At 38.2% G+C, this 17,685-nt stretch overlaps 1 protein-coding gene across 9 annotated transcripts in view; it reads right to left on the bottom strand.

Moving 5' to 3' along the window:
• ARHGEF7 (Rho guanine nucleotide exchange factor 7) overlaps positions 1-17,685 on the bottom strand; it is a 194,765-nt gene that overhangs the window by 22,362 nt on the left and 154,718 nt on the right. For all 9 annotated transcript variants that reach the window (XM_038392408.2, XM_038392399.2, XM_038392297.2 and 6 more), the window contains 5 exons: positions 16,766-16,844; positions 13,684-13,823; positions 12,020-12,244; positions 8,977-9,070; positions 713-802 (listed from right to left, as the gene is read on the bottom strand). In XM_038392408.2, the coding sequence (XP_038248336.1) occupies positions 713-802; positions 8,977-9,070; positions 12,020-12,244; positions 13,684-13,823; positions 16,766-16,844 (628 nt within the window). The remainder of the gene's footprint in view (positions 1-712; positions 803-8,976; positions 9,071-12,019; positions 12,245-13,683; positions 13,824-16,765; positions 16,845-17,685) is intronic.

Raw genomic sequence — 17,685 nt, 5'->3', positions numbered from 1 at the left:
CTGCTATGTGGAGTGTTTTACTTACAACACAAAGGACCTCCACAACTGCAGCCTTGTTTTAGATTAAGCGAGGATATGCGTTGTAAGTACCAATCAGCTGATCGTAAATTTGAAAAACTGAGGATGGCAACCTTACCCAAGACAGAGATCTAAGAAAATTAACAGTTGCTCCCTGAAATTATTATAAGAGAGGATTAAAATTTGTAATAATAAATATTTAATAGCTAGTGGCAAGGAAAACTTTATATGCCCCATTTACCCTTCCACAATAGGAGCGAAGGTTTCTCAGAAGCCCTTGAGCAAACCATATATCTTGTTGAACAGAACCCTCATAGGCATAAAGCAGATATAGCCCCAAAACCTAAAATGAATACTGCTCTTCCATTTACCTCTACACTTACCATTTTCTCTCTGAGAAAGTGTATTTCAAGTGTCATTAAATCCAGACACTTCCCAGTCCTTGCTGCACGCTTGATAACAGGTTTCATACCATGGCAAATTTAGTAATATGGATTATATTCACCAAAACTGGACTTCAAGCAAGGCTTCTTATGCTCTAAGTAGAGTACCCAAGCACCCCACACCAAGACCCACTCCAAAGGCTGATTTTCTTAGGACACACCCCATTATTTGTAGTGTTGGAACCCACCATTGTTTTTGTTATGTATCTAAATAGCATTTTGGTTAATTATTTTAGCCATTTCTAACTTACTTGAATTTAGTGTTTGGCGCGTTTTGGCACTTGTGCAGTATGCTTCAATGACCTTAAGAATCTGAGCATCTTCTTCCAGTGCAGCTGTACCTGAAGTCAACAGAAAAATAAACCTTTACTGTGGCTCGAGTTATTAAGTCAGTCATGTAACTTTAAAGTCGTTTTAAGCCGAGAGATAAGTACCAGATAATTCAACTAAGGTTCAGCTCAGCGAGTCTATTTATCACCACCCTGAACTACCCCCACAAATTGTACATGATACCTTAATCTATATTCAGGAGTGAGTGTCAATGAGCGAAAAGTAAAGAGTTTTAAAAAACAAATATATACTTAAATATTATAATAAAATGTATTGAAAAACACCTCAAAACTGGGCAATTAAGCCAAACCTAAAGAAGGTTTCCGAATATTTTAAAACTGCCCCTTTCTGTTTCTTTTCAAAGAGAGCTATGTGAAATATAAGTGTTTCAAAGAAGCATGTCTTCCTTCTATGGTATTGTGCAAACTGCAATCAGACATAAAAAGTATACCCAAACAGTTATTAGTTGCACCTTAATTCATATCACAGTTTAATTAGAGAAACACAAGGAATGGAATATTATCTTCTAGCAAATAAATAAGAGCATCATGTAGTTCAACAACTAAGTCTTTATTAAGGTTGACAAGTGATACAAACATACAGTTTTTCCATACCAATACTATGAAAGGAATCTAGAAATCTGAAAATTAAACTCAGCATAATATTACAACATATACTGTTGTACAATTTCAGCCTTGCGTCCATCAGGAAAAATACCATTTACCGTATGAGTACTTCTGTGAAATTTGACAGCATTTGACAGCTATTTTCAGACTGTGTTAAGTGAAGCTTGTAGGATTCTTAGCAGAGCTTAGAGCAGAGAAACATTCCAGACACAAAATTCTAAGAATATTTGCTTTGGAGTTAGTTAAAAAAAAAAATCCATGTGAAGCTAAATCTGTTCCTCCTGGGCTTCAACTAGATCCTTTTATCAAAGTTGCTTCAGCTAAGAACAGGGTGTGAAATCTTGACCATGATTTAAGTAAATGGGAGTTTTTAGTCTTGACTTCAATGGAGCCAGAATTTCACCAAGGTTGGTTGATTTGTTTTTAAATTTCCATCTGTTTTTTCCCATCCCCACAAAGCTTTATATACCATTGGCCTTGAAGATTTTCACTGAGGACATCTGAAAGTCTTTCAAAGTCAGCAAGTAACACAATCTTGTCCCAGCAGGCAAGACAGCCAGAAATTCCCATTTTTATTTTCAATTATTTATGAACACAACCAAACAGATACTCTACAGAATATCCACCAGTGATGACTGTTTGCAAACACCACTAATAAGAGCTCATAGCAACTTGATAGTCTCCCAATAACGTTTAAGATGTCCAAACATTTCCCACCTATTCCAGAACTATTTCCTTTTTTAAATAAATGCAAAAATCTGTCAGCAAAGCAATTCCTCTAGGCAAGATGTAACACCATTGTACTGTTTAGTACAGTAGAGCTGGAGAATTAGTAATTACATAGGCATTAACTTTCTTACATTATACCCAGGTCCATGGAAGTATTTGGTTGGTATATCTCACGTATCTGATTTATTTGTTCAAAGCGTAATTAACACAGAAGGACAAAGACGACTAATTACTGAAACACTGGAAAAAGAAAGATGAGTATCTGGCAGCATCAGTGAAGTTATTCAAGTAAGTAAAAGTCACTGCAAACAAAGTCATCAAGTTTCCCTTTCGGCAGACAAGCCATCCTTTACATCAAAAGTGCTGACAAGTGTAATTTTGAAAAGATATCTTTCAATTAAAAAAATGAGTTTATTTCATCTTTCTTTGAAACGAAACAATAGCTCGTTAGTGCATGTGCTTTGATCATCTCTCAGGCTACAGGTGTTTGCTTGGTATCTTGGAGAAGTGGAATGAAACTGCAACTGCATGATAGTGACTACTGAAGTTCCACACAAATATCTGATGGGATCTGTTGTACTGGGACTGCATGGCAGCAGTTTCTTTGCTACTTAACTGATCTCCATTGGTTAGAATACGTCAAATTCAGCATTGTTTCTCAATGTTGCTTCATTTCTATTCCTAATTATAGAAGCTGTGATAGATTAAAACATTTATATTTCAGCAGTTCTTGAAATTAAAAGATGGTCAGATTAGTAGCGACTTGTTTGTTTTTCGGTTCTATTCTATCCTTTCTTCCATATTTTAATTCTTTATTTCTCACATTCCCCTCAAATAATCAAGTTTGTGACATAACTGCTTTTAAAAGTGAAATACAAAGGCATTTTAAGTCACCGATCCATTTCCCGCCCCCATCAGCCCATCTGTAACCATCATACCACTCACTTAAAAGGCATAGTAATGAAAAGGATGTTACAGTTGTTTTTAAATTGGGTGGCTTCTGCACCTCTAACTAGCCCACTGTATCAATTAGTACTAGTAATTAATATTTTATTATTGGGAAGCAGTATTAAGCTCTACAATCTTTAAGATAAATACTTAAAGGAAGTATGCTTTGTAAATTTAAAGAATAACAAGAAAAATGATCCAATGTAATTATGTTGTATAGGTCCTTTAAAATGGATTTAAAATAAAACTATCAGTAAAGATATACAATTTGCTTGGATAAAAACATCATTGCTGTGTGTTGATAGAACAGAACAAAACTGTCACATTAAAGAAAGAGCTTCTATTGCACTTACCTATTATTCAGCCGAATCTGATAAAAAAAAAGATTTCCCCAAATGTTCTCTTCTGTGATTGGGGACGAACGAGAGAACTAAAACACCAACTTATTTTGTACTATAGGGAACCATTACTCTCTTTTGCTTTGAAGATTTTGAGAGGACAGTAGATTTAAATAAAAGGGAATGACTCTGACATTAGAGTGACTATAAAACCAGAAAACCCAATAATAATGGGGGATTTAACTATGCCCATAGTGACTGGGTAAATGTCACCTCATGACAAGATGCAGAGATAAAATTTATGGATACCATTAATGACTGCTTCTTGGAGCAGCGAGTCCTGGAACCCACAAGAGGAGAGGCAATTTTTGATTTAGTCCTAACTGCAGCACAGGATCTGGTCCAAGAAGTGAATATAGCTGAACTGCTCGGTAATAATGTAATTAAATTTAACATCCTTGTAGGGGTGAAAATACCACAGAAATCCACCACAGTAGCATTTAACTTCAAAGAGAAAAATACACAAAAATGAAGAGTCTTGTTAAACAGAAATTAAAAGGAACAGTCACAAAAAGTGAAAGGAAGCTGCATGGAAACTACTTATAAACACCATAACAGAGGCTCAAACTATATGTATATGCCAAATAATCATAGAAACAGTAAGAGGCCCCAAAATGCCACCATTATTAAACAGCAGAGTGAAAGAGGAGGTTAGAGACAAAAAGGCATCCTTTAAAAACTGGAAGTCAAATCCTACTGAGGAAAATAGAAAGGAGCATAAACTCTGGCATGTAAATATAAAAGTCTAATTAGGAAGGCCAAAAATGAATTTGAAGAGCAACTTAGCAAAAAGCAAAAAATTAACAGCAATTTTTTTTTAAGTACATCAGAAGCAGGAAGCCATATTCAGCGGGCCCACTTGATGTTTGAGACGCTAAAGGAGCATTCTAGAAAGACAAAGTCATTGTGGAGAAGCTAAATGAATTCTTTGCATCGGTCTTCACTGTGAAGAGGATGTGAGGAGATTCCCACACCCTAATCATTCTTTTTAGGCAACAAATCTGAGGAAGTGTCCCAGACTGAGGTGTCAATAGAGCAGGTTTTGGAATGAATTGATAAACTGAACAGTAATAAGTCCCAGGACCAGATGGGATTCACCCAAGAAATATGAAGGAACTCAAATATGAAACTGCAGAACTACTAACTGTGGTTTGTAACCTATTGTTTAAATCAGCCTCCGTTCCAATGACTGAAGAGTAGCTAATGTAATGCCAATTTAAGAAAAGGCTTCAGATGTTACATTACAGGCTGGTAAGACTAACTTCAGTACCAGGCAAATTGGTTGAAACTATGGTAAAGAACAGAATTATCAGACACACAGATGAACATGACTTGTTGGGAAAGAGTCAACACAGCTTTTGTAAAGGGAAATCATTCCTCACCAATCTATTAGAATTGTTTGAGGGGGTCAACAAGCGTGCGGACAAGGGTGATCCAGTTTCTGGACTTTCAGAAAGCCTTTGACTCCAAAGGCTCTTAAGCAAAGTAAGCAATCCTGGGATAAGAAGGAAGGTCCTCGCATGGATCAGTAAATAAATTCATAAATGATCTGGAAAAGTGAGTGACCAGTGAGGTGTCAAAATTTGCAGATGATACAAAATTATTCAAGATAATTAACTCCAAAGCTCACTGCAGAGAGTTACAAAGGGATCTCACAAAACTGGGTGACAGAGCAACAAAATGGCAAATGAAATTCAATGTTGAGAAATGTGAAGTAATGCACACTGAAAAAAATAATCCCAACTAAACAGAAAAAATGATGTGGTCAAGAAAGAGATCTTGGTGTCATTATGGAAACTGTGAAAATACCAGCTCCGTGTGGAGCAGCCGTCAAAAAAGAAAGCATTAGGAAAGGGATAGATAATAAGACAGAAACTATCATAATGCCATTATATAAATCCATAGTACGCCCACACTCTGGTGTACAGTTCTGGTCACCCCATCTCAAAAAAGATACATTAGAACTGGAAAATGTACAGAGAAGAACAACAAAAATAATTAGCATCTTTCATATGAGGAAAGATTAAAAAGACTGACTGTTCACTTTAGAAAAGAAACAACTACGGGGGGAGATGATAGAGGTCCATAAAATCATGACTGGTGTGGAGAAAGTGAATAGGGAAGTATTATTTACCTCTTCACCTTACACAAGAGGCAGGGGTCACCCAATGAAATGAATAGGCAGCAAGTTTAAAACAAGCAAAAGGAAGTACTTCTTCACACATCGCCCAGTAACCCTGTGGAACTCATTGCCAAGGCCAAATATATAACTGGGTTCAAAAAAGGAACTGGTTAAGTTCATGGAGAACAAGTCCATCAATGGCTATTAGTCAAGCCTGATGGGTCACTAACTTCTGAGTCCCAGAACCTGGTACTGGATAACGGTGGATGGATCACTTGATAAATCCCTTGTTCTTTTTGTTCCCTCTGAAGCATCCAGCACTGGCCACTGTCAGAAGACAGGACACAGGGCTAGATGGACCCACCATGACTGTTCTTAAAATGGAAAGACAGAAGGAAAAGAAAAGGAGTACTTGTGGCACCTTAGAGACTAACAAATTTATTTAAGCATAAGCTTTCGTGAGCTACAGCTCACTTCATCGGCTGCATTCAGTGGAAAAAGAATCGCTTTTAAAGAAGAAAATATTGTGGTCAAATGATGACCACTGTATATTATAATCTGGTTCAGACTTTGTAAATTTTCAAAAACATTTTTTTTGCCATGAATCAAAAATTATATTCAAAACCACATAACCCAATATTTTCAAATTTGGTTAATTACTGTATAGCATCAAATGCCATATTTAGGCACCTAAACAAACAATGGCTTGGATATTCAGAGTTGCAAAGGCATTCTCACAGCTCCCATTCAAATTCTGAAGTGTTGGCCAGAGTATTTAGTTTCCTAAACCCCCAACAAGTTTCTTTTAATTTGCTTAATAAAATTATACTAAAACTACTTCAAACTCACACCATGTGAATTCCTTAAAGGGCCAGGTATATGCTCTATCCAGTTACATACACCACAGAATGTAACAACAAAACTAACTTTTAAATATTTTATTGGGCCAATCTGTATTAAGGACATTGACAAGATGTCTTGGTATGATGTAGAATACAACTCATTGGTAATTGGTTTAAAAGGCCAAAGCCACGACTTTTATTGGAAAAGCTCAAGCCCTTCTTTATGGGAGGCCCTGAACCTGTGCTTGGTAACAAGTTCCTTTCTTGAGGAGGCCTTATGTCTTCTCCACTGTCTTTTCTTCCATCCATATACAAGATTCTAGTGAGAGGGATGCTTGCTTATGCAGTTGTCACATTAATAACAAACAACCCAAGCTTTATAGCCCAACTGTGTCATGCAAGTAAACTTGATATGGACAAGTCAACTATCCACATACTACTCAACTAAAGTTTCCATCAACATATGTGTAAACAACAAATCATTCCCTTCACTAACTTAAGTTCCTGCCATCGGAAATCCATAGCACATCCTAGGGAAAGAGAAAGCTCCCATGGTAGGTCAGCAAGTGGTGTCTGTGACGTTGCACTCCATATGTTTTATGAAAATATGCTTATGAATGTAAATATGATGTAACTGGAATATGATTTATGCAAAAGATCTCTTGTAAGGTATCATTACAAAGCTTACAATCTACTAAATTTGTTCATCCTATTTATTTGCATGTATTATTTCTATGTCTGAAGTTAGGAGAATAAGATATAAACTTGTATTACTAATGTAAACATATTAAGTGGAAGCCATTAAGGGTGCTTCAGTATCAATGAACAGTAAATGGCTCTGTTTACTTACAAACCTTCCTGGGTACCTGTGGGCCAGCCCAGGAAGAATGGAGGCTGGGGTCTCACAGGACATGTGACCATGTCACCTGATACTGGAATCCATCTTAAATCTGGTACTTTTTCCATTTAGAAGGAGGGGTGGGGACCCAGAGAGAAAAGATTCCCACCTTGTGCCAAAGCTATAAAAGAGGGTGGAGCAGGACAAAGAGGTGGTCAGTCATGAGAAAGCCCCTGCTTACCACCTAGGATGGCTGCTGGAACTAACTAGGACTGTACCAGGGGAAAGGATTGGGCCCAGACTAGGAAGGAGTCTAGTCTGTGAAAGAAGCTTATTGGAACATTTCTGAGGGTGAGATATTATCTGTAATCAGTTTTTAATGTATTTGGCTTAGACTTGCGTGTTTTTCCTTTATTTTTCTTGGTGACTTACTTTGTTCTGTCTGTTATTACTTGAAACCACTTAAATACTACTTTTTATACCTAATAAAATCACTTTTGTTTATTAATGAACCCAGAGTAAGTGATTAATACCTGGGGGAGCAAATAGCTGTGCATATCTCTCTATCAGTGTAATAAAGGGCGGACAATTTATTAATTTACCCTGTATAAGCTTTATACAGAGTAAAATGGATTTATTTATGATTTGGATCTCATTGGGAGCTGTGTGTCGGTGCTGGAGATAAGTAACCTGCTGAGCTGTTTTCAGTTAAGTCTGCAGTTTTGGGGGCGTGGACCAGCCCCTGGGTCTCTGTTGCAGCAGCCTAGTGCGTCTGGCTCAACAAGACAGGGTTCTGGAAGTCCCAAGCTGGCAGGGAAAACGGGCTCAAAGATAATTTCAGCACATCAGGTGACAGTCCCAAGGGGATCTCTGTGACCGAACCTGTCACAGTGTCATGGGAAAAATTCCTTCTCAACTCAAAGTATGGTGATTCTTTATGACAGCATTCACTATGTGCTTCACATGTTCCACAAACTCAAGATAGACAGGTCTCTGTTCTAAGGAGCCCACAATTTAAGGATACAGAAGTAGACAAAAACTGAGGAAAGCGAATTTGGTTTTGAGTACATGAACTAGATCAATCTAAATGGCTTAATTATTTTAAGCACCGCACAGACCCGTTATCACAAATGTTACTTATCCATTTGCACATATGAATCAGGATATATTAGTACACACTATATAGACAGAACTGGACTAAGTTAAGACAGTAGAATACAGACTGTTTCCCCCCTGGATAACACAGTTATTAACATTTGTCTTTTCTTTCATCCTTCCTATTCCCCCACACTTCTATTATACTGCCAATGCTGCCTCTACACTTGCTTAAGCTTTTGTTCTTTATGGTATTTTTTCATCTATAAACCCATCTTGTTCCTTGGAAACTTCTCTAGCTTTGTCTTATAGCCTATGGAACACGAAAGTCCAGATTTTTCACTGACCTCTGTTGCAGAAAAATGACATACAGAAAATATCCCGTTTCTAAGGAAATATCAGTACAGTTGTTAGACCTAAAAAAATGACCTACCCTGAAAGATATCAGTGTCAGTACCTAGAGAAAGTTGAAAATGGCAATTTTCAATGGGGAAAAAAAATTAAAAAAACCATCCATTTCTCTGAAACTTTCTTTTATATACACTGGCACCTTGTGAATACACAGATATTTATTCAGTCTTACTTACTTTTTCTCAGTGCAAACTCTTCGTCTGATGGCTTCCGTTCAGGCTTGCGCTTAGGAAGCAGCTTTTTCATGGTTTTAGGGCTTTTACTGAGATCCTGGGTGAAAAGAAAAGAAAAGAAAAAGTAAAGCTTCTTTTTTTAAAAAAATTTTCCAAATGCTGAAATTTTAATTTCTATTCAAGTAGCTGTTAACTGTAAAAATCTTATAAAGCTACAAAAAAATTTTGCTGTCTGATATTATTTTTGGCATATTTCAAATTTACTTGAATACACTTATTCCCCCAACCCCATTGGCTGTTTGCATGTTATTCTTCTAGTCCAGGAGCAGGCAAACTTTTTGGCTTGAGGGCCACATCAGGTTTCCGAAATTGTATGGAGGCCCGGTTAGGGGAGGCTGTGCCTCCCCAAACAGCCAGGTGTGGCCCAGCCCCTGCCCCCTATCCGACCTCCCCTGCTTCTCGCCCCCTGATGGTCCCACCGGGACTCCTGCCCCATCTAATCCCCACTTTTTCTGTCCCCTGACAGCCCCCCAGGAGCCCCTGCCCCATCCACCCCTCCCTGTCCCCTGACCACCCCCAGACCCTCCGACTCTGACTGCCCCCCACCGCCCCATCCAACCCCTCCTCTCATTCCTGACTGCCCCCCCGGGACCCTTGCCCTTCTTCAACCCTCCTGTTCCATGCCCTCTGACTGCCCCGACCCCTATCCACATACACCCCTGACCACCACCCCAAACTCCCCTGCCCTCTATCCAACCCCCGCCTGCTCCCTTACCGCGCTGCCTGGAGCACCAGTAGCCAGCCACACCACTGCACAGCACAGAGCACCGGGTCAGGCCACAGCTCTGCAGCTGTGCTGCCCGATAAGAGCTCACAGCCCCGCCGCCCAGAGCATTGCGCCAGCGGCACAGTGAGCTGAGGCTGCGGAGGAGAGGGGACAGCAGGGGAGGGGCCAGGGGCTAGCCTCCCAGGCCAGGAGCTCAGGGGCCGGGCAGGAGGGTCCCGTAGGCCAGATGTGGCCCGCAGGACGTAGTTTGCCCACCTCTGTTCTAGTCTTATTAACAGAAATACACAGCAATGCTGCTGTAAGTATGCAGGCTGTCTGGGACCTAGAGCGAAGGGAACAATGACAAACGGGACACAAACAAAGTATTTTTCTTAACTTTTGAGAGGTACACCCATCATATTTAGAAGCAGATAAAATAAGCCCTAAAGTGGAGGGTTGGTAGGTTATACACATCTATTTCTTTAAATCAAAATTTGAAGAGTGCTTGTTATAGCTTTGAAAGAACAGAGCTACAGCCAAAGAATAGATAAGGATACAAAATACATACTGATCTACCCCTTACCTTCAGAATACAAGACAGCCTCTATACATGTGTAGAACAAGAAAGTGAAAAGATGAATGAGCAGGATAAAGACCAATGAGGATGAAGATATGTTTCAAACATTCAGTCATATACTAAACACTGTAAAGATCAGTGAAATTTTGCCACATTTAAGAATTAAACAAATGTTATAAATACCAATGCATGAAAGAAATTTACTTATATTTAATTTAAAAGATGGACATGCACTGCAGCTGAATAAGCTAGCGCAGTAATTAAATCAAAATGTTTAACCTTCAAATTAAAGGCCATCTCTCTCCCACATTCTCTTTGGTGGTGGTGGTTTTTTTTTTTTTGCTTAAGTGTTTCATGAGTGACAACTGTTTGTCAAAAGACTGACCCCATTTTTTAAACAGAGAGCACAATTTGTGTGCCTGCAAAAAATTCAAATTTCAAACTCATCTCCTGCATGCACACTCAAGATAGTTGCAGGAACAATTGTGCACATTCCTTTGGGAATTGGTTCTTAACATTAAATCAGAATCATGACAATGCATGAAACAAGTTTTTCAACAGAAGTTTAATATTGCTTCTGAATAAAGTATAATACTTCTGTCATATGCCTATTACCTTGCCCTTTTATAGTGCACCCCCATAAGAAGATCTCAGCATGCTTTATCAAAGTGACTAAACACTATTTCCCCCTTTCTACAGCTTGTAAATAGAGAGAGACAAAGTGGCTGTGAGTTACCAATGGTCTCACAGCAAGTCAGTAATAGCATCTCTGGCTTAATTTACTAGACACAGCTGCCTCTGTCATCAAATTACACACACCACCAAATTCTGCATAAACCAAACATTTTAAATATTCTTCATTTTTACAGAAGGGCAGAATTTAGTGATAAGAACAAGTTAGTCTAGCACTACCATCCTTTTGTGGATTACTAAAAATAATTTTGTATTTCTTTTACAGCCCAGATTAAAATCTGCAACATTAAAGGATGAGGAGTGCGGGATAAAGACGAACAAAGAATCATTACACGTCATCATACATGATACCACAATTTGAAGCTGATGCACAAAAAGTCATACTATAACTTCTAGGATTAAATTTAAAGGTTTACTAAGTGCATGTAAACAACAGTTTAATATTCAGGAATGAAATTAGTCATAACAATTGTAGATTGTTCAAAATTATTTGCGACTCCTATGCAGTAGGAAATGCCGGTTAGATTGCTGATTCTGGACTCTTTCTCCATTCACCAGCAAGCAGTGGCAACACTCTGATCTCTGAGGTTAGAGAGAATGTCTCACTTTGGTCAATTTTAAACATAGCATTGTCTCACTGCAAAAGGTGTTTCTCGCACCCTATTGGACCAGAGGGATGGTAGAAGTAGAGCAGGATACAGAGAACTAGGTATATGGGAAGTAGAAAATCTTCATGGCGCAGATAGGGATGCATGAATGCAGAGGATTTCCACTCCATCTGCCCCAACAGATGATGATGATCATAATAAAATAATAATAATAATAATGAATACAAGTGGGCACTAATCAATTACCACTGTTTCAGTGTTAACTTAAATGAAGTGAAAACATGCACAATATAAAACACACATACAGAACTATGTAAGATCATGATATGAAAAGAACTGAGTTACACCTCTTAGTGTAGTCCTGTACTTTTACAGTCACATTTCTGGGTTACAATACCTCACCTCTTTATAACAGAGAGCTGCTGAAGGCCGTAGAGGAGGTGCAGGTCGTAAACAGCTCAAGCTCCAAGGTTTGGGAGTTTTAGGAGGTTCCAGAGGTCCCCAGTTTATAGTGGTATGTGGAGTCCCATGATGTGAAGGATGTGGAAGCGTGTGGTACGCAGGAGTCAGTGGTACTGGTTTGCTGTCTGAATGTTTGCTGGATGGTGTTACTGGATGAGAAGGAAGCTGCCAAATTAAAAAGTAATATTCAAAAACAGACAAAATCACTTACACTGGCTACCTAACATTTCTATCTATTACAGCTCCAACTAGCACAGTTTTAAAAGCTGAATAATAATTGTTGACACAACAGAACATAATTTAATTCAAGAAACTATTATTGTCTACCACAGAAACAGTATGTATTGAATCACAACAGCTACGAGATCCTTGCTCACACCCCTTTCACGTTTCACATTTAAAGAGTGAGCGTAAAAGAACAATTTAGCTTAACTCACTCAAATTTAGAATTGCCAGGAAGTTACCTGCACAGCAGATTGAAACTCAAAAGTTCTGGTTTTTGGGGGCATTTGGAAGTTAGTTTTTGAACCGAATCAGAACAAAAACAAATATTTTCCAAACTGCCTGCAAATCAATTTAATAAAATTTTCATTTCAGAATTTTGGTACAAATTTTGTTAACATGTTCTCCATTTTTCCATTAATTTTCCATTATTTCACAACATCCACTAGTACTACTAGTGACATCATAATTTGACATAATTTAATAGTTAAAATATCTTATTTTATTTTTAAAATCATTGTAGACAGCTGCTACTTAGTACAGACTGAAACATTTTATCTTTTTCTAGACTCCAAGTGTCTCCTCTGTGTTGTAACGAAACAATCTGACACAAATAAAATACATGAAATATAACAGTTAACGTAAAATTTAAAATAAGAATAGAATGTCACGTTATGACATGTCAAAAACAGCAATGTAAATTGTGCATGGCTCTAACTGACATATGAAATGATGTAAAATAATATGCAAATGAAAAAAAGCTCTAAAATAAAATTGCAATTCAAAATGATACTTCAGAATTTCCCAAAAGGTTTTTCAAAACTAACATTTTTTTCGTTTACAAGTTTCTTTGCCCTGAAGGAACGTTAGCCCAAATCAACACTTTCATCAAAAACAACATTTTGAAAAAGAAGCATTTTTAAACAGAAAAAAATGTTGTGGTGAAAAAAGTTTCCAAACAGTCTTAACCTGCTTTGCCACAGTGATGCAGCATAACCCATTATTCTAAGGACAATTAAAGGAAAATATCAAATGCAATATTCAGGCATAACAGTATTAAGTTAGAGATGGAGTCTCAGCCTCAACCACAAATTTCCTGGGAATTTTCTTTTGATCTGTTGAAGCCAAACTGTTAAATTACAATATATATTTTGTATCTGTGCATGAGTGACCAAACCTTTCTTCTAATTTTGAAAATATATAAAGTAAATTGGGTAAACAACAAATTGGGTCAATTAAAACATCTGGTTCCTGTTACTGGTGAAAAAAAAATTAGAATGATTTACATAGTAGTATGAGATTTATAATCCAGATAATCTTTCTCCTAATAACTCAAGCAAAAGCTTGTTTGTTTCAGCCCCTATGACTAAAGTATTTCTTACAGTGTGAGATGGCACAGAATGAGGTTTAATAGTGGGATTCCCAACAGTTGTAACTTTGGTTTGCTTTTGCAGATGATCCACCCATTCATGCAAATCTTGTTGGTTGTTACATGATACTAATATCCGCTCAATCATATTTCCTAGGAGAAAACACAAGATTTAGAAGGTCTAAAACACATTTTATTCTTTAGAAACACTAAAATAGTAATTGGTTTTTGTCACGCACCGAACCCTTGTAATACCTAAGAGCTGAACAAAGACTTAGAAGTGTAATTTCTGTCTGAAGGAATGATATTTCAACTCCTTTCCTCACTGTGATAGATTTTTCTTCAGATGTCTGTCTTTATAGACACAGGCCATTTTGCAATCTTTATTAAGGAAAGTTTATGCAAAGAAATTGATCCAGCAATTGAAGTCATCCTGGTCTCTATTGAGAAAGGCAGATGAGGCCCCTCCACCAAAAAGAAACAATCAAGCAATCAAAAAACAACATCTAATAAAAAAATATTACTTCATCTACCTTGACACTCTAGTATCCTAGGACTGACACGGCTACAACTCTGCATATAGCATCTAACCCTACAATTTCTCCCTAGACTCTATACAGTTACAGAACCACAAGATTAAGGCACACAGTTAGAGAGGAGACATGGATTGCTGAATCTTCAGCATGCAGATGACACAGCTTAGAGTCTCCATTTTCATTTGACCTGGCCAGAACAGTTGATTGCACTACTCAATGTTTAAGGGAGAGTGGGGGCACTGATCCAGTCTGGCTGCCTGACACTTAATCTAGATAATAAAATTGGGGTGAAAGTGCATCACTTGGGGGAAGCAACTGAAGGGTATTATGAAGACAACGTCAGGGCTGCTAGCTGAGAAGAGAGTGAGCGAGAGGGTGGTTGGGCAGGCCTTGACTGTTCTGGTTTGCTATGAGGTATGCGAGGTTAGATTTTCAGCTGCCTCTGAAAGCAGCAATTGGTAGCAGCAATAACTAGCTTTGGCTTTTTCTCCCTCGTCATATAGCCAGGAGGTTATTCTTTTGGCTGAAGGCCTTATGATCCTCATGACACCTTCGTCCCCCTGAGATTAAACTATTTCAATAGAATCTACTTGGGGCTACACCTTAAATTTACCCAGAAACTGAAGCAGGTGCAGAATTCAGCAGAGCAGCCCACTTGCTATGCAGTCTGTTTTACTGTGAGCACGTAAAAACTTGTCTTCAGTAACCTGCACTGGATCCTTTTGCTTTCTGGGGCAATTGTAAGATGTTTGTGTTAACCTATAATACAATAAATGGCTAGGAATATACCTAAGCAACTGCTTCTCTCCCCATGACATACCACAAGTGGAGAAATCTGAGCTGAGGCCCCTTGGTGATGGGAGTTTGCTTCTGGTAGTGAGTTCTCTGTTAGAGACTGTCATAAATATAAAGGGAAGGGTAACCACCTTTCCTTATACGGTGCTATAAAATCCCTCCTGGCCAGAGGCAAAACCCTTTCACCTGTAAGGGGTTAAGAAGCTAAGATAACCTTGCTGGCACCTGACCCAAAAATGACCAATGAGGGGACAAGATACTTTCAAATCTGGCGGGGGGGAAAACAAAGGGTTTGTCTGTCTGTGTGATGCTTTTGCCGGGAAGAGATCAGGAATGCAGCCTTACAACTCCTGTAAAGTTAGTAAGCAATCTAGCTAGGAAATGCGTTAGATTTCCTTTTGTTTAATGGCTGGTAAAATAAGCTATGCTGGAGGGAATGTATATTCCTGTTTTTGTGTGTTTTTGTCACTTAAGGTTTTGCCTAGAGGGATTCTCTATGGTTTTGAATCCGATTACCCTGTAAGGTATTTGCCATTTTACAGAGGTGATTCTTTTACCTTTTCTTTAATTAAAATTCTTCTTTTAAGAACCTGATTGATTTTTCATTGTTCTTAAGATCCAAGGGTTTGGGTCTGTGTTCACCTGTACAAACTGGTGAGGATTATTATCAAGCCTTCCTCAGGAAAGGGGGTGTAGGGCTTGGGGGGATATTTGGGGAGGAAGACGTCTCCAAGTGGTCTCTTTCCCTGTTCTTTATTTAAAACGCTTGGTAGTGGCAGTATACTGTTCAAGGACAAGGCAAAGTTTGTACCTTGGGGAAGTTTTAACTTAAGATGGTAAGAATAAACTTAGGGGGCCTTTCATGCAGGTCCCCACATCTGTACCCTAGAGTTCAGACTGGGGAAGGAACCTTGACATGGTGGCAGTGGTGGGATCATTTTGAACGAGAAGCACAGCAGGATTTTAAAAGCTTTTGTAAAAGGTGATTGCAGCTGTAGATTCTGTCTCTGTGCCTGGGGGACAGAGCAGCAGGCATAACAAAAGGATTTTTCTGTAGGCTGAGAACAGCTATCAGGTTACAGCACAGCAAAATTTTACAAGCCAGTTTTTTTTGTTTTGTTTTCTTTCTAGCTCTCGGGTGTAAAGTTAGTTAAAAACAGAGAGGTTACCTTAGCTTCTTAACCCTTTACAGGTGAAAGGTTTTGCCTCTGGCCAGGAGGGATTTTATAGCACTGTATACAGAAAGGTGGTTACCCTTCCCTTTCTATTTATGACAGAGACACTCTAGAATTTTCTTCCTTTCTTGGTCCAAAGTAGTAGACTGAATTTGCTGACTGTTAGAGACAGGCTGTAAGGCTTGTCTGTTCTTCCTTGCTTTTAAAGGGAAGAGGGGGAGAAAAAATTTGTGCGGGTCTAGGCAATTGTGTTGATGGGGTCAGGCGCCTGGGGAAGAGCTTATGTTTAATATAAAATGTGCTGCTTGGGGTACACGGGAGAGAACAGTGGAGTTAAAATTACACAAAATAAACTGAGTGTCAAGGGCACACACAGCCTGGGATGGGCAGTCTTTTTTTTTTAATTATTTTAAACCTAGGAGGCTGTGATTGGAGGTTTTAAAGAACTGGTAAAATGAACTGGGATGATCTAGCTGTACTTAATCCTGCCTCAGCGCTGGCAGATGGACTAGATCACTTCCTGAGGTCCCTTCCAATCCTATGTTTCTGTGATCAACAAAAACAAATCAATAATGCTCATGAACATTACCTGCTATTTCAAATGAATTTTTGTGATTTTCGCTGTCTTCTAGCTTTGTGATGGTCATTCCTGTCATTGGCAGTTTTCCCTAGAAAAGTCATAACATGGTTTTTTTTTTTTTTGAAAAAAAAAAAAAAGAACCCAAAGATGTTTAATAGCTAAAAAGACATACATTTAAAATATGCATAATTCAAACAGATGATAAACCAGTAAACTGAAACATACACATTAGATCAGCAATAATATTTAAAATACCATGGAAAAAGAATAACCAAATTACATAGCTTTTTGTGCCAAGAACAACTTCTGTGCTTAATATCATGAGACAACTTGAAATCTGCACGAGCTATGGGTAGTGCATGTAAATACATTACAATACAAACTCACTAAGAGAGGACCTTGATCATCTGTGGATTTGAGACCTATTAGGAACACATATTTCCACACGTTCCATACTTAGTGAAGTTGATAATTCAGTACTATAGATGGAACTTCTACCTGAGACAGTACTGAACCAAGACACCAGCATGATGCCAGCAGATCCTATGATACAGTGGAGCTGTCTTTCCGATGACATGTGAAACTGAGGACCTGTCCCTTCTTGTCATCAAAAGCTATAAAATCCTTTATGCAAGACTAAGGCTTTAAACAGAACTGGGCAGGTAATTCATAGTGAATAACGTAGTCAACAAATTACATTTCGTTTTCTGACCTAAAATGGTCTGCAAGCAGATTGCAGTTTTCTCATGTTTACTTAATACTAAATTAAAATGATTCAATAATTTCTGCACATAATTTTTGGTCTGTAGCTCATTCAAGTATTCAGTTTTCAACAATTGATCTCTTTTGATGGCATATATAGACCACATGATATGTTTCTGTGTGCTAACTGGATGACTAACTCTTAGAATCAGGTTTCCAGTATAAAT

The sequence above is a fragment of the Dermochelys coriacea genome, chromosome 1, assembly GCF_009764565.3.
Source record: "Dermochelys coriacea isolate rDerCor1 chromosome 1, rDerCor1.pri.v4, whole genome shotgun sequence".
Lineage (NCBI taxonomy): Eukaryota > Metazoa > Chordata > Testudines > Dermochelyidae > Dermochelys > Dermochelys coriacea.
Note: the sequence above shows the minus strand (reverse complement) of the source record. Positions and strands in the feature narration are given on the sequence as shown.